Source organism: Gymnoscopelus braueri, assembly GCF_963280865.1.
Source record: "Gymnoscopelus braueri genome assembly, chromosome: 10".
NCBI classification, from domain to species: Eukaryota; Metazoa; Chordata; class Actinopteri; order Myctophiformes; family Myctophidae; genus Gymnoscopelus; species Gymnoscopelus braueri.
In genome coordinates this window covers 24,404,332-24,428,633 of record NC_137611.1, presented here as the reverse complement: position 1 = coordinate 24,428,633, position 24,302 = coordinate 24,404,332, and the positions used below count along the sequence as shown (strand labels likewise).

The 24,302-nt window shown below is 43.4% G+C and overlaps 1 protein-coding gene across 5 annotated transcripts in view; it reads left to right on the top strand.

Moving 5' to 3' along the window:
- The window catches only part of mib1 (MIB E3 ubiquitin protein ligase 1), a 69,115-nt gene extending 54,771 nt beyond the window's left edge, over window positions 1-14,344 (top strand). For 2 of the 5 annotated variants that reach the window (XM_080439377.1, XM_080439375.1), the window contains exons 14-23: window positions 824-910; window positions 2,059-2,217; window positions 4,371-4,552; window positions 4,931-5,120; window positions 5,847-5,960; window positions 6,339-6,417; window positions 6,878-7,045; window positions 8,836-8,907; window positions 10,313-10,413; window positions 11,445-14,344. In XM_080439377.1, the coding sequence (XP_080295503.1) occupies window positions 824-910; window positions 2,059-2,217; window positions 4,371-4,552; window positions 4,931-5,120; window positions 5,847-5,960; window positions 6,339-6,417; window positions 6,878-7,045; window positions 8,836-8,907; window positions 10,313-10,413; window positions 11,445-11,585 (1,293 nt within the window). In that variant the 3' untranslated portion in view covers window positions 11,586-14,344. The remainder of the gene's footprint in view (window positions 1-823; window positions 911-2,058; window positions 2,218-4,370; window positions 4,553-4,930; window positions 5,121-5,846; window positions 5,961-6,338; window positions 6,418-6,877; window positions 7,046-8,835; window positions 8,908-10,312; window positions 10,414-11,444) is intronic. The other 3 variants (XM_080439379.1, XM_080439378.1, XM_080439376.1) reach the window with 2 other exon arrangements.
- Window positions 14,345-24,302: the final 9,958 nt, after the last annotated feature.

The following is a 24,302-nucleotide window of genomic DNA, read 5'->3' as shown; positions in this document are numbered from 1 at the left end:
CGGCTCAGTGTCTCCGGGGGGATCCCTTAGTGCAGCATGGGCCTTATATCGTCCTCCTCCTCCATATCCTCCTCGTGTAAAACCGTAGGTCCATGCTGAGATTGCAGTGGTACCTCCCCGAACACGCAGCATAGGAGGGTGGCATGGCGCCAGTGACCCAGCCAAGCAGGAAGTGGGTTAATTAGGGACGTAGTGCGAAGCGACGACGCTGCTGCAACATTCCGCCGTCGTACTTGGGAGCGTTTGCTGTGTTAGCTACGCAAAGGATGGGGGCGGTGGGCTGGAGCTTTGTGGGGTAGGGGGGGGACGCCCTTTTGGCAGGTCCCTGCAATGGGCTGGTTCACTGTGATGGCTCAGCTCTCTACACAGCGATGCGCCGCACTAGGAAGGTGCACTGCAGATTCCCAGCCGGCAAATCAGCCTGTCAATGAGTCAGTCCGTTTGCCAGCCAGCCAGCCAGCCAGTCACTCGTTTTACTTGTCATTCTCACACACTGACAGATCCCAATACTTATCTCCCTCCCACATTTTCTCAGTGAGGTGGCTGGAAATGACTCGTTATGTATGTATCGTTCGGAATGTATCGTGTGATTTCCTTGCCCCCCTTCCCCAGGTAATACTGCGTTGGGTGAAGGAGCAGAGGCATTGTTCCAGCATGCTTTCCACACTATAGGAATGTGATGGCTAATGGATTTTTTGCCCGAAATCCTTCTTTTCTGGTTCTCTTCCAGTTTCTTGCTGTGTGTGTGTTTTTTTTGGGGGAGGGGGGGGTGCACGTGACTGTGGGTGTTTTCTTGGGATTATACGTGTGTTTGTGTTTGCAGGGAAGCGCCAGCTTGGATATCCAGAATGTGAACCAGCAGACGGCCTTACACCTGGCAGTGGAGCGTCAGCACACACAGATAGTCCGGGTCAGTGAGTCCTCTCCGCTCCTCCTCTTTCCTCCCCTCCTAGCACTAATTGAAGATCCTATCTAATAGTGATGTCGGCTATCTGTCCTTCATTTATTGGACGTTTTACGAAAAGGTAGAGAAAGAACACGAAAGCTGTGTTTAATTGAAATGGGTGGTATGTCCTATGGCCGAAAGGATCGCCTGGGTTCAAACTGGGGAAATGCTTTCTGGGAGAGGGGTGTCTTGGGTTGAGTCATTCTATATGTGCTGAAGCTAGGTGTACCACATCGCCATCCTGTGGACCCCGGGAAAAATGCAGGCCGCAAGCTGCTGAAGCTTAAAAATTATCTCCAAGGTCACCCTTAACACATTAACTGCCAGAATTATTTTCATATTTTTTTAGCCAGTGCCAGAGTTTTTCATTGGAAAAAAAAAAGTACTCAGGAGCCGAAATACAGCATTTTTAAGTTTTAAGTTAAAATTGAAGTGGATAGGAGTCTAGATCTTCAACTAATCATATCTCCTTGGTCTTTGGGTGAAATTGGACAAAAAAAAAAAAAAAAAATCTTCACGTAGATCTACGCGATTGGCACGTGACGGCTTTAAAGCGGTTCGCGTAGATCTACGTGATTGGCAGTCAATGTGTTAACCCTTTAAGACCTGGAACGCATCTTTGTTTTATTTGAGCTAAAAAGCATTATTTTACACTTTGGCTATTCAAAAATAGCAGATATACAAGCTGATAGCGTGGCACCGAGTCCCGCGCTATGAGCTTGTAGATCTGCTATTTTTCTTAAATCGTGAAAATGTGTGCAAATCTTTGAATATATATATATTTTCAAAGCGAACATTTTTAACTCAAATCTTTGCTTCTGGGGGTCCCTGAAACAAAATATTTTGAAATGGGGGTCCGCGGCCAAATACATATCATTTTGGGGGTCCTTGACATGAAAAGGTTTGAGCACCACTGACATGGAAACATAGGTTTTTCAGAATACTGTTGGGTTGTAGAAGACATTTGTAGAATCGGCCTCAGGTCTTAATGGGTTAAACCGAGAACCTTTTTTGTGTACGTATGCCTCGTACCGCAAAATCCAGTCGTTAACATTTCTCTTGTTTGTCTGTCCATCCATGTCTTGTTTCTTTGTATGCACTGTGGTCTACAGCTTCTGGTGCGAGCGGAGGCCAAGCTGGATGTTCAGGACAAGGATGGAGACACTCCGCTCCATGAGGCCCTGCGTCACCACACACTGTCCCAGCTCCGCCAGCTCCAGGACATGCAGGATGTCAGCAAAGTGGAGCCCTGGGAGCCTTCCAAGAACACGGTGCACATACAAACACGCACACACACACACACACACACACACACACACACACACACACACACACACACACACACACACACACACACACACACACACCAACATAAACACACTCTTCTTTTTGTTTTTACTACCTTAAGTGACTCACTAAAGTGTCATGGTATTAACCCATTAACCCTGGTTTCCGTGTTTTGGCAGATTTTCAAATTTATTTTTAATTAACTCATATAGTGCCAATGACGTCTTTTGGCGGCCGTTTTCAGTGCGCCATTAGTGCCAATGACGTCTTTTGACGTCACCTAGAATTTTTTTTTTTCAAAATAATTTTTTTACATTTTTTTTTTTTTGGGTTTTTTTTTTCTTCTTGAAAATCTCAAAGGAACTAGGAGAAAACGATTTTCAAAAAGTTAATTCTCTATCCACTTCAATGTTAAAATGTAAACGGAGAAAAAAATTTCTCCGTTTGATCCATAATGCCTTTGGCATATGGATCAACAAGCTTGAAATAAGCCTGGCAGTGAATGAGTTAACTTTAAAAAAAAAAAATAGAAGATCTAAAAGCTGACAACACGTGACACTTTGTGAGCTTGTAGATTGGCTATTTTTGTTATTTCTTGTACAATAAACTACATTGAGCTTAAATGGTTAAGACCTAGAACAGCCGTCTAGATCAGAACACTGTTTGTCTCTGAGTAGTATAATATGTCTGTCCCCTCAAAAGTAGACCAATCACAGCTCACGCTGCATGATGTCATGAAACAGAACCGCCTTTGATCGAAATGGCTGAATTTTGTATTTATAAGTATCGCTAACTTACTATCTAAAGTTCGAACAGGGAGGCCACACTATTATGTCGATTTAATACCTGTTAGCACTTAGAGATACATTTTTTTATACAGTCCTGACTTACCGACTCTTCGTCCGGTCAAAAATATTTCCAGCATTCAGGGAAGTAATTTCGTTGTGAATAATTATCCCGAATTTGCTTCCCTGCGGGCTTGTGTGATTATTTAGCCCCAAGGTCGTTTCGAGATCAGTCATTTGGCAGTATGGAGCCTCTCCTGAACCCGGCGAGTCCTCTGTGAGAGAACGATACAGTCACCTCTACGGTATGCCCACAGCGTCTGTCTGTGTGGTGATGTGTAAGTAAATGATGACAGATCACACTCTGGGCTGCAGGCTGGGCGTGCCTCGCCACCCCCGCCACCCCACCCCCCCCTGTCATCTGCATCACTAGGCCTCCCCGGCCTGTCACTCACACAGCAGCCTGATGCGAGCACAGAGCAGCCTAGTGCCGCCTCGTCCGCCCGCCTGAATGCCAATGTCCCTCTCCGGTGACCAGCCAACCGTGGGGGTTGCGGGGGCACGTCAGACTTAAACCCCTCTGTGTTAACCCTACAGCACTTAATCCCTGTAGGGATGAGGTGTGTGAGTTGGAAGGTCTAGTTCCACCGACAGCCTCACCTCTTCCAACTTCTGCCTTTTCCGCTACCTGCGTCTCTCTCTCTCTCTCTCTCTCTCTCTCTCTCTCTCTCTCTCTCTCTCACCCCTTGTTCCCCCCTGCGGAGGATCGGAACAGACAGGCAGCGGGCCTAATTGAGACATGTGCGGGCCGGGTCACTCTCCCATAGCACTCCCCCCCCCCACCCCACCCCACCCCTACGCGATGAGAATTGAATTAGCCAGCCTGATGGCTCCATCAGCAGTGATGTAAAAAGCCAGTGGTTGAAGACACTCAGACATGCTGGGGAGAGAGAACAGCTTCGAGGTGGACCGGCCAAGTGAGACACAGAAGAGGAGGGAGAGAGAGAGGTGTGGAGTTAATGAGAGTGATGGGGAGAAGACAGGGTCTGAAGTCATGCTGCCTGACGGACGTCTTTTAAACATTTCCCTTGCTCAGATCGAGACTCTTTGATTGGCTATTCAGTGGCGCTGCGATGTTAATTTAACACTCACTAATTTGATTCTAAAGTCATCTGAATATAATACTGAAACTAAGAGTCCTTACCTAATGTCAGTGCTATTATACCATACACACTGACCAGAGTGCGTACATTTATTGCTGACGCAAAACACTGTTAACACTGTGGATTTACCTTTGACTGAGTTCACCGTGTGAACCATTTCTGACGTGTGTGCATATGTCTCTCCTCCAGTTGATCATGGGTTTGGGCACCCAGGGGGCAGAAAAGAAGAGCGCTGCATCCATTGCGTGCTTCCTGGCCGCTAATGGAGCTGACCTGACTATCCGCAACAAGAAGGGCCAGTCCCCTCTAGACCTGTGTCCTGACCCCAGCCTCTGCAAGGCTCTGGCCAAATGCCACAAGGAGAAGAGCAGGTAAACATCCACAGACTGGGGCTTTATCAAGGTCAACCCACGAGTGTATACCTGTACTTCGTATTCTGCTACCATTGTATTTATTTCTCCCTCTCTAACACACAAGTATGGGAATGCTCAGCCTCTGCTCAGACTTTCAAGTCTGTAATGAAACTGGAAGAGTTTGAATTTCTCAGAGAAATCATCAAAATGTCTTATTGATTTTTCTTCTTTTCTTTCCAAAGATGGTCCATGTAGTGCTTTGTTTCTTTCCTTCCCTTGTTGCTGTCTCTCTCTCTTCCTTTCTCTCCCTTTCTCTGTTGTCTTTATTTTCTTTACCTTTCCTGACTCCCCTGCAATCTCCTGCTCTCTCTCACGCTTGTTATTTATCTTTCTCAGTGGCCAGGTAGGCTCTCGCAGCCCATCTCTGAACAGTAACATGGAGTCCTTGGAGGAATGCATGGTGTGCTCGGACCTGAAGCGAGACACTCTGTTTGGGCCCTGTGGACACATTGCCACCTGCTCCCTTTGCTCGCCGCGCGTCAAGAAGTGTCTCATCTGCAAGGAGCAGGTCCAGTCCAGAACCAAGGTATCCCAGACCCCACTTGTCCCATGCGTCCCCAGCTGTTCCTCTCTTCCTGTGAAGCATTAACACGCCACATCTCCGCATGGACACCATGGTCGCCACAGTAGCCGCCGTTACTTTAAATGAATTTTCTGATTTTGTTTTAGCAGACTATAGCTATTATCTATAAAGGTGCAATTCCGTTAAGTGTGGTTGCCCCGACACAAGTGGTGGGTTGCGGCTGTTGGTACCTGAGGAATCCATAGATACACACAGAGATAGACGGGAACGCCCACAAACGTCACATCCGGTTTTAGCGTGGGGGAAATATCTGCCTCATAGAGTTTGTAGGTGTAGGTTTGAAACGAGGATAGGGTTTGGCTTGTGAGTATAAATCCCTGCACGATAACAGCGCACTTCATCAAAACGGTAATGGCCTCGATAAACTCCTGTCTCAAAACTGTACTCGGTACTGTGTTCTATAACAACATTGATGAAATAATGGCTTTTGTTTTTTGATACTATGGTTTTAATCTATAGAAAATGTGTAGAAAAACAGTATCTCTTACCAGGCGATTAAACCAGATAACCTCGGGTCATTGTGTTGTGTTGTCATCTGTCCAGTCATGATATAGGGACATTCCAATCCGACTCTGTTTAATTTGCTAATGTAGCATAGCTTTGTCGAGTGGCAACAAGGATTCTGTGTAAGACATGACACGTACTTTTGAAATTACTATTCTTTTACAGCTTCTGAGTTTGAAAATCCCACACCCCACTGACTATACCAGCTGGGGGAAATGTGTTTACCCCCATCCCGACTCTGCCCCCCAGCTAAGGCGCGCTGATGATGCTACGCCGCGTGTATGTATTGTGAAAAATAGCGTTAGAGGCCCGCAACATGCGATTCAAATGGTGGTTGATTGAATGTTCATGATGGTTTTCATTTTTTTTTAATAGGCCCCTCACACAAATTTTGCAAGCCAATTACATAGTCACATGACTCCCGAGCTCATATGAAACTAATTTGGATGAGATTTGTCCAAATTAATAATGTTTCTGCAACACTTTATTTATATAGCACATTTAGTTTGAGCTCTTTAGATTATCTTCTATTTATTTTGCACAGCCGTGAAGCACTTTGTAACACTGTTTTGTGAAGCAACCATATGAATAAATAATTATTGATGATGTTCTTGTTCTTTGACATTTATTTTTCATGCGACTTCTCCGCCCACACAGATCGAGGAGTGCGTTGTTTGCTCCGACAAGAAGGCCGCCGTGCTGTTCCAGCCCTGCGGACACATGTGCGCTTGTGAGAGTAAGTCCTCTACAGCTTTTATAAAAAAGAACACTTCCTGATTTCATACTGGGAATTTAGGGCTCCAACTATCGATTATTTTCTTAGCGATTATTGTATTGATTACATTTTTTATTAATCAAATAATCAAGGTGTGTCGATTTTTTTATCAAAAAAAAAAAAAAGAATTGTTGCACATGGGTGCCATGCAAACATAGTGAAAGTAGCCGATCTACAAGCTCACAATGTGACACGCGGTGACACGTTGTGAGCTTGGAGATCAGCTATTTTCATTAAGAAATTATGTTTTGACATTTTTCGAAACTTCTCACCTTTTAATGACTTGCCCAAAATAGCGATAAATTAGATTATAGATTATTTAAAAAAATATCGGTTATTGATACATTTTCAAATAAAACACTGAGATATCAAGGTTTGGTTATGGTGTCTAACGTGTCTGTCTCTTGTGTCTGTTGTGCAGACTGTGCCAGCCTCATGAAGAAGTGCGTACAGTGCCGGGCTGTTGTTGAACGCCGCATACCCTTCGTTCTCTGCTGTGGAGGGAAAGGTATGGAGGATGATGATGCCGCAGATGATGATGATGAGGATGATGAGGATGATGAGGATGATGAGGATGATGAGGACCTTAGTGAGTGAATCTTCCACATGTTCCCTTTTAATTCCCTTCTATTTTACTTTTTTTTCCATTTCCTTTGCTTCTCTTTTATTCCCTCTCATGTCTCCTCTAAATATTTGATTTGGTTTGTAGTTTTATTTGTCATCCTTTGCTTTGCTTCTGTCTCTCTCTCTCTCTCTCATGCATGTTATCCTCTTGTTGTCATTACTCTTGTTTTGCAATGGGGGGGGGGGAAAGCTGGCCCCATAATATTATCCACCACTTTGAAAGAGTATTAAGGTAGGAGTCAGAATCAACTGCACCTGCTTTGACAACCTCTTCCGTTCAGAGTTGTGGAATGTTTTATTCATGACAGCCGGTTCTTTTATACAATAAGGCAAGACAGAAGAGTGCATTCATTAGTTTGAAGTTCCAGTTCCCATTTTCCTGCAGGTGCAGGTTATACAAAGTATAGCCACTACCTTTTCAGTGGACATTGTGAATATTTACAGGACAAACCCTATTGTTTGAACCTGGCATATCACAAAAAAAAGTACATGCTACTTTTTTTCCCCACTGTTATTCCTACTGTGTGGTAAAGAAATGACCTCTCACTTCATAAGCCCAGTGTGTATTACAGAGGAATGTGGTCCTTTTTTGGTCACGATACATTTCCTAGAGCCTTTATGACTGCGAGAATGAATTCAAGATGCGTAACATTTTCCCTTTCAGATGTGACAGGGCAAATCAATTTACATTTGAATTTAATGACATTGTCACTTTCGTTTAGCCATGCTAATTAAATGGAAGGCTCGAAATATATCCAAGGGAAAATATTTCTCTTCCATTTTGTCATCCACACAGTGCTATATTCAAATGGTGATTGTGACAAATGTCAGAAAATATGTGTCACAGGGATATTCTTCAGTTCCACTGGGGGCCCTTTGTTTAGTTTACTGTCCTCCATAAATATTAGACTATTTCAACATCTGTGAATCTGTCTTAATGTGAATATATCTGTATTCAGTTGTGTTCACCATCTGTCCTGTTGCCTTTTAAGTTACAGCATCTTCCATCATCCATGTTCCTTCTTCAGAGGTGCACATCACTAGCGGTTCCCTCTATTGTGTGTTTTCCTTATTTTTATGTTGAGTTAAAAGGGAAACTGTCGTAGCTTCACATCTTAAAAATACTACAGATTCACTTTTATTTGTATTTTATTTGACTGTGTCAGTATGGTGGCGTGCAAAGTCCTTGGATTTACACTCAGATGTGACGCCGCTGAAGGGAAATCAGAGACGAGCAGTGTCAAATGCACGCACCTACACACTCAAGCAAGGGGTAGCATTGATTGTTATTCTCCATCTTTCCCTTCAGCTCAGTAGCACTGAAATATTGAGATGCTACTCAGAAAGACAATATGGAACACAGTGTAGCTGTTTTTCATTTCTCCATGGCTTCAGTGTTTTTACTAGGGCCTCCATTTCACACGCCATAACCCAGTGACCACAACCATTGACCCCGTGCCTCATGCTCAAGTGCTGGCTAAAACAGCACAGTGAAAAGGAATCGGTCTCCCAACTAAAAGCTTTTTAACCACCCACTCTACCGTAGATAGAAGGGTTCTCTCTCTCTCGCACGCTTTCCTCTCCCTTGACCTTGGCTCTGATCACTGTCTCTTGACTTGCCAGTCCTCCTCCTCCTCCTGACTCTCTGATCCTCTCTTTGAGGCTAGTAGTGAGTAGCATTGGTCCTCAGGCCAACTGTCTGAGCCTGGTGCGCGCGGCTGCTCCCGCTATAACAATGTGACTGGTTATTCTCAGCAGGGAGCTCAAACTCTATGGCAGGGGGGTCGCAGGATCTTCTCCAGCCCAACAACCTGGCGCTAAGTTGGTGTAAGTATACCTCCCATTACCCTTCCCCCTTCCCCTCCCTAGTCAAATCTTTCTTTAACCACATGAACCCTAGCGTCCCAATTCTGGGCATGTCATAATAGGTGAACATTCAGTGAAGATAGAAGATCTACAAGCTCTGAGCTTGTAGATCTGCTATTTTGGGAGCTTGAGCTTGTAGACATGCTATTTTCGTTGGAAGAGATTTGGTGTAGATGGAAAGAAGAGGTGACTAGTATTAGACCACTGGAAGACCATGGTCAAGGAAGTATATAGAGTTAAGAGACCACACACACACACACACACACACACACACACACACACACACACACACACACACACACACACACACACACACACACACACACACACACACACACACACAAAACCACCACTGCCACCATAGTGAAATTTAACAAATCATTAGAACAAAATTAAATTATCACTTTTATTATAAATTAAAAATGTAAAAACACTTTCATTTCTTCATCAGAGGCCTCGTACAACATACTGTACGCAAGGTGAAAAGAAAATGTTTTGCTAATGGTTTCCGTATCTGGGTCTTGCAGGGTGCCCACTCTTTCTCTTTCAGTGACACACACCCTAAACACTAAGTGTTGATATAAATCTTGACACTCTCACAAACAGTCACACTGCTGCTGGCCATTCAGACAGACTTGTGGCTGATCACGTGCCGTCCGGCCTGGGCTGGAGCTGCCAACAGCACTTCGGTCCATCTAATTCCCACTGAGTGCTCGGATAATCAATGCAGAATATTTTACACTCATATCATGATACACACGCACTGCCAACAAAGATGTATGGACCAGGCCTCTGCCACTTTATATTTCAAGTCAGTTGGTCTGTCCATTAACTCCCGCAAGGCGGCAGATGCTAATGCCTGATTTATACTTGGTTGTGCGCGGGTGTTTTGCACCGAAAATAGCGGATCTACAATCTCACTCAACGCGTTGCAGCGTGACACATTGTGAGCGTGTAGAATCTGCGATTTTCAGTATAACTCACGCTTAAGAGCAGGTGATGTAATAAGGAATGCTGTGCCAGGTTAGGATGTATCGTTAGTGAAGAGTGATTAAAAAGGAACAGTGCCCAATAAGAAACGTCCGAGTGCATGCATCTCACCTGCTTGTTTATGGAAAGGGTTAAATATGACCGATGTCTGAGCTGAGCCCGTTCAAAATGGCAAGCTGTGTGGGGGTTTATTCTGCTTGGCCTTATTATGTGTTCATTGATCATTATGACTGAGAGGGGAGGTTTCATATGGTCACCTTCAGAAGATGCTTGTTCATCCTCTCTCTCTCTCGTTCTCTCTGCCTTATTTAGACCTGTGTTGATTTCCTGAGTGTTTGCTCAATGTTTGGCGTGTTGTTTTATTCTCTCCCGACAGCGAGCGGAAACATCCCGGCCATGCAACGAGACAAGGACAACACCAACGTCAACGCAGATGTCCAGAAGCTGCAACAGCAATTGCAGGACATCAAGGAGCAGGTCAGTGCTAAGCTCATCGGCTTCTCAGAGACGCCTTCTGTTGTTGTGATTCATACAGTGCAATACATGTTAAGCCAAGTTCCCAATACACAGCCATTCAGGGCAATTTTGGCTTCCTCGGTTCTACTTATTTCTACATGAAATCTTACTGTTGAGAGAGATTTGATTGACATAGAATTATGGAATATGACAAACAAATAAAAAAAACGTTTCAAATAAATGAATATTTCTTACCCATCGGTATGGTTATAAGGGCAGACGGTATATACTGTTGGAATAGCGTTCTCCATTAAGGAAATAAAAGATTAATATCCTATTGCATACTGTTCATAGTTAGAAAATAGATTAGCCAAAAAACTTTTTTTATTTGGTACATACACCACCCTCTTAAATAAAATAAAACATTTAGCAGTGTTTTGAATTGGATGCAGGCAGCAACCGGAGGTGAATGAAGAGAACTCAGTAGAGCGACAGCAATATGTGATAGATCAAAACCTGTGGCAAAAATGCGAATACACAGCTTAAATTTGGGATTTCCTGCCTTGTACTGAGGCTAGCCTTTGTTAGGCCTATATTGTTTTTTTTGTTCAGTACCTGCCTTTAAATGGTTTATGGATGTGCGTGACCGTCTCCGATCTTCGTTTATGCTGGTTAAATAAATGACAATGAGGATGGATGGACTCATAAGAGTTTTGTTCATTTGATAGTAGGATGGGCAGGTTTGAATCCAGACTGGTTGGGATCCAAAAGGTTGTTCTGTGAGATTTGGAGAGAGCTGGTTAGAAGAGTTTTGGAAATGAAGGAAAGGAGTAGTTATTTATGTTTTATTTATGTCTTCCAACGAGGAGTCGTTTCTTGAGGAGTGGAGTAGGTCTAGTTGACTTGAAGGCAAATGGGATGCAGCCTGAGGTTATGGATGTATTGCTGATGGTGGTAATGAAATGGAGTTGATCAGTAGATCATTGGTCCTAAAGTGGCCAATTGAAATCCCCAATTTAATCCCCCCCCAACCCCCTTCTCTCTCTGTTCAGACCATGTGTCCGGTGTGTCTGGATCGTCTGAAGAACATGATCTTCATGTGCGGCCACGGTACCTGCCAGCTCTGTGGGGACCGCATGAGTGAGTGTCCCATCTGCCGCAAAGCCATCGAGCGCCGCATCCTTCTGTACTAAAAGCCCCTGGACTCTCCCTGTCTCTCTGGGCCAAGAAAACACTACAAACCACATTATACCCACCAATCCACCCACCCACACACACACACACACACACACACACACACACACACACACACACACACACCACTACCACCAGCTGCTGCCTCACCCCCCATCTCTCCCATCAGCTAGCCAAGGGCAATCCTTAAAAATGTCTTATAACACTACAAGCAAGACTGTTTAGCACCATGATTGTGTTCAAATGGAAACCTGTTACAGAAACACAAGAAAAAAGAGGAAGAATCCTGAGTCATCAGTTTGAGTTTGTTTTATTTGCTGTATCTTAATTGCAGCCTGTAGCAACTGCTGTTCCCTTGAGAACGACCGCCTCCCCCTCTGTGTCAGAAAGAGGTGCTTGCTTCACAGATATGCCCCCTTTTAACCTCTCTATCTAGCTCGTTTGCTATCCGAGCTCCCTCGTTTTCCCCTCCTCGGTAGCGTTCTCTCTCTCTCTCTGTTTCTCTTGTTTACTGTAATATGTAAAGTCTCTTCCTGTTATTGAATCTGTGTTGGCTCTTTGGACTTTGATGGCCTTCTGGATGTGGACCTGAGGGAGGAAAGAAGGGCGTGAGCCAGCCAGGTCCCACCTTCACACCGTGTTTATGGATGATCGGGTTCGGGAAGCCGAGCCAAGTTGAAGTTTTGACGCGGAGGGGGGGGGGGGGGGGGGGCTTGACGCTTGGCCTTATTTCGCCACCTTCGTAATGTCCTGTGATGCTTTTCTGTCTGAATGGTCTCTGATGGCGAGATTTAGCCCGGCTGTCATAAGTTCTATTATATTTGTAATCTCTTATGCAAGCTAGCACATTGGTATTGGAAGCTACTGACGTAGATGTTGGGTACTTAATTTTTCATTATGATATGACGCATCTCTCTGACACTAAAAATGCAAATGTGTACCGCTCAAAAAGGTCTAGTGAGACCTTTTAACAACATGGTGTATTTTGAGCTTAGGCATTTGTGACATACTGCACGCCCGCTGGCCTCACTGTTTCAAGACCGGCTGACTGAAGCCGACAGTTTTGCACTATGCTCGTGTCCTCTAGTGTTGGAAAAATAGCTGAATCAGAGTTGAGCTAAAAGTGCTGTGCTGCTCTGCCTTTCGGAGGTCCCACTTCAGCACTCGCTGATAAAACGCTGATAGAGCCGGCCAATCACTAGGTAGCACACCACACCTGTACCTTGTTTACCAAGAACAGTGGCACACAGCGAGTGTTGCAACAGCCCTTGGCTGTAGCTTCAAGTGCAGCCAGTAGACAAACAGAGAATCATTCAGCTTCCTGTCTACTGAATGGTCCTGTTGCACCCTGTTGGGGCTCTTTTCGACTGCAAGAACAAAGTGAACCGTGCCGTGCGAAGCATTTCACGGTTTCTGGATTTGTTTCCATACACTGCAGCTCAGATTCAGATGAGGTTCTCAGAACCTAATTTGGTCCCTGCACAGGAGGTAGTACTAACCCCGAGTTCTGGGAACCCAGAATTCAGAACTTACACTGTCGAATTGTTTTTAAAATTGTGAAAATAGCAGATCTGCAAGCTCACAATGCATTGTGAGCTTGTAGATCGGCTATTTTCGAAACAAAAAACCATCACAGAACTTCTGGGTTACCCTTTGTAGTCGAAAAGAGACATTAGTTGGACACGTGAACTCACACCACGTGAACATTTTGTGAAACAAAAGTGTCATCATGTCACGATTTGGATGTTAAGCTGTTATAAGGCTGTAGGTGGTGTTGTCTGACAAAGATCCTATGAGCATTGCTGATTACCACTGATTACTCTGTGCCATTTGCTTCCAAAAATGATGTACTTGTTAATCGACTTGTATGGGGATAAGGTGCTCTTTACCTTGTATTACTTTTTTATTTAAATTTAAATGTATTTCCTTTTACGAGAAAAAAGAAAAGAAAAAAGAAAGAAAGAACATTTATGGAACTAGAGTGTACAATCTCTTGGAACACAAAGATGAAATTGTAGAAAGTAAATTATTTTGTATTGCTGCCCTAAAAGAAAGAGAAAAAAATGATTTATAGGTATCGCTGCCTCCATGATATGTAGCCTCAAATTCTCTCCAAAACATTCTGCTTTGATACAGTATCAATGTTGATATTTTTGGGTTTGTTTAATTTTCTTTTCTTTTTTTCATCCGTAGTGAAATTGTTTTCCTGTTCCTTTGAACAAGGTCATTGTGAATTAAAAAACAACAACCATTGTGCATTGTCAAGATTCTCATGTATCTTGTGACCAGTGTTTATTGGGGAGGAAAGCAAATGGTTCTGAAAACAGAGCTTGCCTTACCTGTTTTTAAAAAGGCACTTACCTCTGTGGAGAATCCATGAAATTACATGCTCGCTCCGTCACAGGAGTGTGGGCTTGCAAACAACCAATTTTTTTAGAACAGGAAGCAAATTTTCTGACAGCCAATTTTTATTCTTTTCAACGATCTTGGTAACATTTTAAGCTAGAAGCACTAATACGCTTTATGGTAGTGTCGTCTTGTTACCGTTGTTCGGAAATGTCTATTTTGTACCTTATTTTCAATGCTTATAACTGTCAAGGTGGAAAATGTTTCAGTAGTTATTCTTTTCCTTTATTTTTGGCATGAATGTTTTGATGTATGCAGTACAACATGTATCATGAAAGCTGTTCACTCTGTATTGCTAATAAGTGCTTTTAAAACAACCATATAGCTGAAATAAAGTTCTAAATGAACCTTGGGACATTGCTAGTATTGCTTTGTTTTACGACAGTGTAATTTTGTTGAGTCATTTTCATGCTTGTTTATTTATGCATGTATTTATTTACTTAATGTAGTTGTTAGTTAATCTCACATGTAGTTGTCTTCTCCTCAAGCTGGAGAATTAACATTTTGTTGTCTTTACCCTGCTGTGTAGCGTCTACAAAGGGGGCAGGGCAGCAGCGAGGGGGGTTGGGGCCTGGCTAATTGAAAATTATTACGCTGATTTTTTTTTGAATGGCAGCAACTATCAATTATTTTCTAAGCGGTTATTCTATCGGTTACTCTTGTGACGATCGAATAATCGATGCGTGTTTTTTCCTGTTTTTAAAATGTTTACTTTATACTTCGCCTCACAATGGTGTCATGCAAAAATACTGAAAATTGTAGATCTGCAAGCTTACAACGTGTTGACTCGAGAGCTTGTAGATCGGTTATTTTCAGTATTTTCAGTAACCCTTCGCTTATATTGACATCCCCTAAATATGCATAGACGAGTCGATTATTTTATTCATTTGTGACATGGTTGTGTCGCAAAGTATAAGGCTGGGGGGGGGCGTTATTGATGCTTACTCAATAATGACTCGGCACCAAGATGTGATAAGTCAGCTATGCTAATCAGCAACAGAGAGGGGAAAAAAGGGAAAATAAACACTTTGGAGAGTTGCAGTAGGCGCTCTCTCTACCCAAATGGAGTGATGCATCTTCTCCAGTGAGCGATGTGACAGTGAGACATCTCACAAGCCCATCTCGTGAGCCTTAAAGAAACGTATGATCAAAGGCCATTTACGTTCTAGCTCATTGACCGGGCCATTCATAACCTGGACATCTCTGAGCTCGGCTCACACACAGCAGCGCTCTGCAGCTCCTTTAGAAGAAGACATTCATCAAGCTGTCATCTTCGCACTCCCGTCTATGGAGACCATGGAAGGGAATTTCTGACACCCTCACTACGCCCTGAAGTCTTTGTGATTTGAAATGAGGGCCTTCATGATTACTGTTATATTGTCTCATGCCATGTCAGTTTAGGTTAAGTGAATGTCGCCCAATGTGGGTTTAAACAGCAGAATCTGTCGTAGAGAAATGGCCTCTCGCCAAGGACAGGAATTGTAACCGACATGCTCATCCTTAAACCTAGCTTTCCTCTTCTGTGGCTTGCTTACCTGTGTGTACATTCACTGGAAGGATCACACAACAGTAGAATCATACTGGTGGTTCTCAGGGTTCCCTGGGGGGTTCCAAATGGACCCTTACGGGTCTGTATTTCTGAGGTTGGGGTCCATTTGGTTCCATGTGTATGGGGGTCTTTGAAATGTGTGTTTATTTATTTTTTTTACCACTGCACCAGACCATTTGATTGGAACAGATCAATGCAGACTGCAGATCAATGCAGACTGTGACAGAGGTGTTTGTGAGGTGGCTGATAAACCAGCCCCGTCATCCATTATGCTGATTGACTGCAGCCCTGCCGTACTGACTGACTGTCAGGGTGGTGGAGACAGCACTATCTCCCCCCCGCTACCTGGACCTGATCCTGGGGGAGCCTGCCTGCCTGCATGCTTGCCTGCCCACCAGGCTGCTTGCAGAGTGCTGTGTGTTTGCTGACCGGATCGCAGGAGTCGTTAACTCGCCCCACCGGGGGGGCCAGCAGCTAATCCGCAGGCAGCTCCATTGGGGGTGTGAGTGACGGCGGCCTAAACTCTGCAGGCCTCGGCCCCGGTGGCACGCGGAGACGAATGCAACCGCAGGTGGCCAGTGACAGCCATGGGGAGGTTTTCAGGATCGGGGTGACTTTGACCCTCCCTCGAGTCTCCGCTGTGATCGTGTTCGAGGGCCCACGGTGTCAGGTAATGGCATTCATCTTCTGTCAGAGTCTGTGCGCTGGCAGAGGAACATTAGAAAGTTGATGTTCTCCCTCTGGCTTGGCCCCTGGCGTTGGTTCTGATGTTATGACTCACCAAGGAATTTAATGTATTCTATACACTCAGTATGAAGAGAAGGTATGAGGGCAGTCAATGTTGGAGGTGCAGATTTCATTACATATCACAAGGTGGCAGTGCATCCAATGCAGAGCAGATTGAACAGGCCTCCTCTGACAAACCCACATATTAAGTAGTGAAGTTATTCCCATTTTCCACTTTTGGTATTTCTAATTTTGGTTGAAAAGCAGGGTTCAGAAAAGTTATACATAACCCAAAATTGACCTGCCATGAGCTTCCACATCTCCTGAAAATAATTCTGTCTAATTACCAGATCCAAGCACATCTGGGAATCTTCAGACCTAGGGGACTGATACAAACAGAAGACAGGATGGTGGCCAGTTGAACAGACTCAAACAGCTTCTGCAAAATAATCATAATACATACATTTGGATCAGTATTTTAAATCTAAGTGTAGGTCTTGGCATTCCCTCATTCTTTGCAATTATGATCTAAGCTCTGGCATGGGTCCTATTACAGGTGTGACAAGTATTAACAAGACGTGTAGTAAGAAAACAATACATTTTAGGGATGTAGGTGGTAACTATACATGTATATACTAGATATGACAATTTGATAGGCTATATCTACGTTCCCCCTTTCTACTACTGCGTGAAATTTTGACTTCGCAAAATACAACCCATTTAAGTCTAATTTTAAGTGACATTTTTAAGATCTTTTCAGAGATCATATTTGTTGGTTCTCAACAAATCTGTCTCAGCTAAAATCCTCCCTGTGGGAGAAACGCATTATTCTTCATCCTCAGATTCAAACTGACCGCCCAGATAAAAGAATGATTTATTTTTTTCAGAACTTTCTATTTGGCCATTCATTGTGCCTTGATGCCCTGTTGGAGGGATTGATTGCTCGCTGTCTGAAGGTCCTCTGTAATGTCATCCAGTTCAGAAGTAGTGCTGTATTTATTGTCTTGTCTTTATGGCTGGACTGAGCAAAGTGCACTCAGGGCTGTCTGGATAGAACAGCCTCTTATAGGACTACGGGATATTTTATACCTCCCTTGTCGCTTGCTATAAATAACAGCTTTTCTACAAAAACATTTTTTAATTGAAAATCGAGTTATTTTCCACGAAGTGACATTGTCGTTGGGCAAAGTATAAATTAGACCAGTGATTCTCAAAGTGGGGTCCAGGGACCCTCATGGTTCCTTGAGGGGTTTCTAAATGGACCCTTACAGGTCTGTAACTCTGACAGTGTACAAATGGAACCAGTTATGGTTCCTAAAATTAAAATGTTTGAGAGCCACTGAATTAGACTTAAAGAAAAGGAGAGAGCTCTCTGTGTGTGTGTGTGTGTGTGTGTGTGTGTGTGTGTGTGTGTGTGTGTGTGTGTGTGTGTGTGTGTGTGTGTGTGTGTGTGTGTGTGTGTGTGTGTGTGTGTGTGTGTGTACCTGCAACCTGTGCCCCACCTCCACAGTAAAGCCATAAAGTAGCTATATTAACCCCACAGGTCCCTCCTCCAAACATATAGGTTCCTGACACGCTGATTGCTTTATTGATATTGATCAGGGCAAAGTGTCAAACTTCCAATGGTGGGTAATTTGTTTGTGTGCGTGTCAAGGGGAACGAAAGAACACAAATGACTCCGTGTTCCCTGCTAGATCTAAAAAGGAATAATGTACCTGTATGGATGTGCGTTTTATCCTCACTGTCCCAGTTCAGGCTATATGACAATCAGAACACTTAACTGCTTTGCTTATCAGTAAGATAGCGTGGTTTTGTTTTAATGACAAAATGTTTTTCATTTTATCTTATATTTTATTAAAGTTATCTTTTACACACAGAAGACATCAAGACAACAGCGCAGATGTATAGTATTCAAATAAAAATAGATCAGTCTTGGAAAAACAAAGCAAAGGGCCAATCACAAACAACAAAGATAATACCCCCAAAAAGAGAAAAACAAATAAAACAAACAACAGTGAAAACACATCAACCACGATAGCTAAAATGCACAAAAACAACAATACAATATTTTTTTGTTGAGTTGCAAGATTATGCTGTATTCCCATTTTAATTATTTGAACATAGTGGTTAATTCCCCGGTTGTGAACAGAGTCACTGGAGAACACCCAGTAGGCCTACTGACATTATTCAATTATAGTCCATAAGGACAAATTAATCCCATTCTATTCCTTGGCCAAACATTGTTCATTGCTTAAAGTTAATTTAGCGTCCAAATTTATTTTCTTATAATGCCGCACAATTAATTTCATCATTTTAATTGAATGAAACTTAACGTACATCTGAACTCCCCTGCTAAGCAATATCCCCTCTACTCAAAGGTTAGTGACCTTTGACCTATTGATGCAAGGAGGGTTGCGGTCTAGGCTCCATGCTTATCATCCCAGCATGATTGGAGCTGGGAGGCTGGAGCCTGCAAGCCGCATTTACAGTGCAAATGTTATCGTTCCAATGACACTTTAAACAACCTTTATCAATATATAGTCATTCAAGCTTTATGAGCTTTGATAAAATGCCACTAGCCAAGCCGGGGTCATTACAATATGGTGGTGAGGTTTTCTTTATTATTGCCATTAATATTTATGTAGTGCATTTGGTACATCATGCTTGGCAGAAATAACTCCAAAGAGTTGACCAACAGGAGAGCTCAGCGCCAAGAACAGAGGATATAGATTTTTGCTCAGGGAGAGCAGCATAGGGGCAAACTGCAGTGTGAGTTTGGCAGAACGTTATCATCCTATTATCTTTAAAACAGTGGGTTATCATAATTGCTTACTTAATAATTCTATAAAACGGCAGAGGTGTAACCTTTGCCTGGAGCAGTAAACTGTCAATTGCTTTTGATGCAGAGATTTAAAAGGATTTCTGAGAATGAAAGGCTGTAAATGCTGCAACACCGTCATTTTGCACTGTGGCTTATTAAATCCATAAATTGCTGTTAAAGTTACATAGGGCGAAATCTGTTAAATATGGGAAAACACTAGAATATTGGAAGCAAGTGATGTATCAAATAAAATAAGATTGTAATATTTATTACAATTATTTTATTTATGATTTTTAGTTAAGCTCTTTAAAATTCCTGACAATCATTATTCCAGTTTTAGTTTGTTGCTTTTACAGCGTCTAGTAAATTCTCCAAAGAATTGATGACGGAATTAGTACCAAGCAGAGAGAAAATAGTAGCCACTGCACACACACTGTGCTCTATCTCTATTAGGTGTGATTAGCTTCACACTGCTACATGCTTTGAGAACAATGGCGTAGACATACCTACTTAAGCAACAAGTGCAAACTGCAGCACTTGCAGCTCTTAAACAACCCCAGCTTACGCTAAGCAAACTCACAGGCTGTGGTGAAATGCCTGATGTATGCTGCGTCATACGACAGTGTCCTGAGACGAAAATAGCCAATCTACAAGCTCACAAGTCACAATGCCTTGCAACACGTTGTGAGCTTGTAGATCTGCTATTTTCGACGTGGGACACCGCTGTATGACGGAGTAATAACTTATGCACAATACTTGGCCTTTTCACCACACTGCCAGGTCTGCATTCGACTGAAATCACTGAATATCTTTCAGTTTATCCGGATTTTTGGATTCAGAGTTTAACTGCTGATTGGCTTGTATTTTTCTGTGAAAAGCGAGACAACAAGCTCTCTGTGGGGAGAGAAAATGCTACAAAGAGACGTTGTGGAACAAAACAAGGCTACATCTGGCAGGTGCTCGCCTCCACCAGGCAGGCAGCAACCTTGAAGGGAGTAGACCGGAATGCTGCAGTCCTGCACACTGAACTCCGGAGCGTTAATTTAAATCTGAAAGTGTGAAAATGGACCCGTGCGGGTCCAACACTGTTAAGTTAAATTAATGCTCCGGATTTTGCTGTGTATGTAAGCTCAGAGGGAAATACTGACTGCGAGGGCTTTTTGTTGAGAGAGGCAGACGGGGAGAGGGAGGGAGAGAAATCAATATTCCAGAGTCCATCACAGAAGCAAGCATTTTTTTTTGCACTGGGTTCTAGCTATGTGAAAGAGCTCAGAATGACCCCTAGGAGAGAGAAAAAAAAAGGGAAAAAAAGAAAGTTAATGCGTAACTTCTTTATCTGTCCTTTACAGCTAAGGGTTGTACCCCAAATCAATACATGATACACAAATATCCCAGGGCTCCGTGTTCCAGACAAAGAGCCATGATGAGGGCTTGAGAGCCAGCCAGCCTCGCACCACCTGGAAAAGAGAGCAGTCTGTCAAATATATGCCCTGGTGTATTAGGCTTTGTCCAAATGTAGACACAGTGAGGTTAGAACTTGTACCAGTTGCTGACATTCGAAGAGTTGTGGTGCCCAAGAGTGTTTCACATTCAATATTCAATAGTTATATATGGTTTCACAATTATCGAGGCTGCCTGCAACTGACCAATGCAAGAGTGCTCAACTCCTGTCTCAGTATTCCTAATAAAAAAACATATTCAAGGACATTTTTTACTTTCTCATTTTCACCTCTCCCAGTCAAGAGAATTACACAAATGAGTTTCATCACACATTTGCCTGTGGATGTAACCTGCACAGAGTGAAATTTCACAAGAACTTTCCATTGAAGGTCTTGGAAAAGGCCTGGGAAAGGAGCATCTGGGCTCTGCCATGCCCTTGATAGCAGACCTGCACTTTCCCGTCTGTGTTATTCCAACCCCAGCCCTGGTAGGGTGTACAGTTGAAACCAGTAGAATGTTTATGGGTAAGGTTGAAACACAGTTTGGAAAACTGTTTAAGCTTAAGGCGGGGGGTAGAGGGGCTTTATTTTCCCTACTGTGTGTCTAAGCTGGTCTACACTGTTGATTATCCATCATTGTCTTATGCGTCTGTCCCCAAAGGCCTTGTGGCAGGTCAACAGAGTGACTCTCCCAAAGATAACCGTTTTGTATCGGAGGATCAGACGCCAAAAACAAGGTCTGACTCCCAGCCAGTGTTACCAGAGAGAGAGAGAGAGAGAGAGAGAGAGAGAGAGAGAGAGAGAGAGAGAGAGAGAGAGAGGAACATCCACTCGTGGAGGGCAGGCATCCCTTCCTGATAGTGGCTTTGGTAATCTCTTGAGGTCGCCCTGTCAGTCGGGTCCCGGAGACAGATGACGTGAGGCCCCTGATAGGCTGTCTCCATGCGAGGGAGACGGCAGCCTCACGGGCCCGCCCGCCCGCCGGGACAGAGAGCAGGACGCGGAGAGTGACGGAGGTGGGGGGGGGGGTTTGGGTTTGAGGGTGGGGTTAGATGGTGAGCAGGAACCCGATACTAAAGGGAAAGATGAGAAGAATGGATGAGGGTGAGGATTCGATGGCTGATTTATGCTTGCTGGAAATAACTGATTTCTAGTGAGCGACGCCGGCCGTACAGTAGGCTATACTGTTAGATGAGGCTCTAATGGAAAGGAAGAATTGAGAAGGAGTGGAGCCGCTAATGGGTTTGGGCAGGATTAATTTACTGCAAAAAAAAATGCGTATACTGGAACTGAAACCTGTTAACTCAACTAATTGAGGGTTAGATCCAGCTGCTATTCAGCCAGGTCTATATGGAGGACTTGAAGTTAACAGTCACCTTAAAGGAGTAGTTCACCCACACCCCATGAAGCATTGAATTCATTTTCGATTAGATTTTTAGTTTTTATCGCATTCCTAAGCTTACCGGCAGTCTCTCCGGTATAGGAGACACAAAGGAGACTCTTTCTGTCTCCTACCGGAGAGACCGCCGGTTATAAAATTATTGGCTTAGGAATGCGATAACGTCAAAACAATCTCCATTGATTCATGGGGTGTCTAATTGATAGAAAATAAGTCATTTTTTGGTTGAACTACTTCCTTTAAGGCTTGCAGGTAACGCATTCCACATAACTGCAGAGTATGGCCAGGCAAGGAGGAATGGCCGGGCAGACAAGGAGGGCCTCAGAGGGAGGGGTTGGCGGGGGGGGGGGGGGGGGGGGGTCGGGGTGAGTATGATGACCACAGAGACAGCTCTCTGCTGGGGATCGTTGTGTGGCCGACAGAGTTTACTTGACACTAGCCCCTGGGAAGCAGAGGTCACCGGTGGGGGGTGGAGAGTGGGGGGGCACATCACAGACACAGCAAACTAGAGCTGCCCACCCTTTTGGGGGGGAAGGCGCTCCTCGCTCCACTGTATAATGGGATGGGCTTGGAAGAATACACAGTAAAATCCTCCGTTTTAATTTAATTGGGAAAGTGTACAAATGCACGCTAGTTACAAGTGGATACATTGAGGATTTCACTGTGTAAGGTTCCTAAAAGGTATTAAAGAAAGTCACTACAAACAGAAGAATGGTATTTATGCTTACAAAGTAGACACTGCTTGATTCTATATTTAAAATATCAAGAGTTGAACCGCATGCCTACGTAGAAATGTAATTATGTATCACGTTGGAAAAGAAAGTGAAATAGCTGAGATACCAGCTCATGGTTCATGGTCATTCGGGCTTTGTCTCCCATCCAGACGTTGTCTGTTGTCTGGAAGCAGGAAAGACTGCTGTGACAAACACATCTGTTATATTTGGCAGGTTAGGAATCCACAAGATTACATATATCTGCCGTAGCTGAATGGTTAGAGAGCCCGCCTGGGAAGGCGCAAAGGTCCCAGGTTTGATTCCAGCCTTCAGCAATGTGTCGAAGTGTCAAATTGAGCAAGACACTTAACCCCTTAACTGTTCCCCGAGCACGTTACACCAATGGGTGCTCACTGCTCCTAGGATGGGTAGAATGCAGAGGACAAATTTCACGTATATGCAAAAATGTAGTGACAAAAAAACACCCCAAGGTGTGGGGACCAAAGTATTATTTAAAATGTAATCTGATCAATTTCATCCAAATTTGCTCATTAGTATCAGTATTTATTGGGCAGTATTTATTTCACACTGCAGTCATCAAATCAAATCAAATCAAATCAAGCTTTATTTATATAGCACATTTACAAACAGGCAAGCTGAACCAAAGTGCTGTACAGGCAAAAATTAAAAACATCAATGCAAAACAACAGAGCAAGTTCACAAAAAATATTTAGCAACAAAGGAAAACATGAAAACACTATTAAAAGACAACATAAAAGAGGGAAGGACAAATAAGTATAAGTGGAAAGTTTAAATTACATAAATGGAAATTAGATGCTGTTAAAAGCGAGTGAAAAAAGATGGGTTTTTAGTTTGGCTTTGAAAGCCCCGATCGATTGGGGGGATCGGATGTGGAGGGGCAGGCTGTTCCAGAGTCGCGGGGCCGTGGCCATGAAAGAGCGGTCACCCCTGGTCTTTTTAAAATTTCTGGTTGGAACTTCAAGTAAAAAATTTTCGGCAGACCTCAATTCCCTGGTTGGGACATATGGTTTAACAAGTGCGGAGAGGTAGGATGGAGCGAGCCCATTTAGTGATTTATAGACAAATAAAAACACCTTAAAATCAATTCTAAAATTCACGGGGAGCCAGTGTAGAGAGGCAAGGACAGGGGTAATATGCTCACGCCTTCTTGTACCTGTAAGGAGGCGGGCAGCAGCATTTTGAACTAGTTGAAGGCGTCTGATCTGTTTATGATCCAAACCGGTGTATAAAGAGTTGCAGTAATCTATTCTAGATGAAATGAAGGCATGAATAGCCATCTCCAGTTGGTGGCGGGGGAGGTAAGGCTTAATCTTGGCCAGAAGCCTTAACTGAAAAAAGCTGGTTTTAACCACGGAGCTGATGTGTTGATTGAATTTAAAAGAACTGTCAAGGGTTACACCGAGATTTTTGGCAGATGGGCGGATAAGAGGGGTGATGGTGTCCGGGATATTGCAGGGTGGGATATGGCCAAATAGTATATGAGTAAAAATATGAGTAAAAATAAATGTATATACAGCATTCCCATGATTATTTCAACCTGCAAAAGGTTACATTTGATCCAATATTATTTTCAACTAATGATGCAAATATTGTTATTTATTTTACTTTATTTAAAAAATAA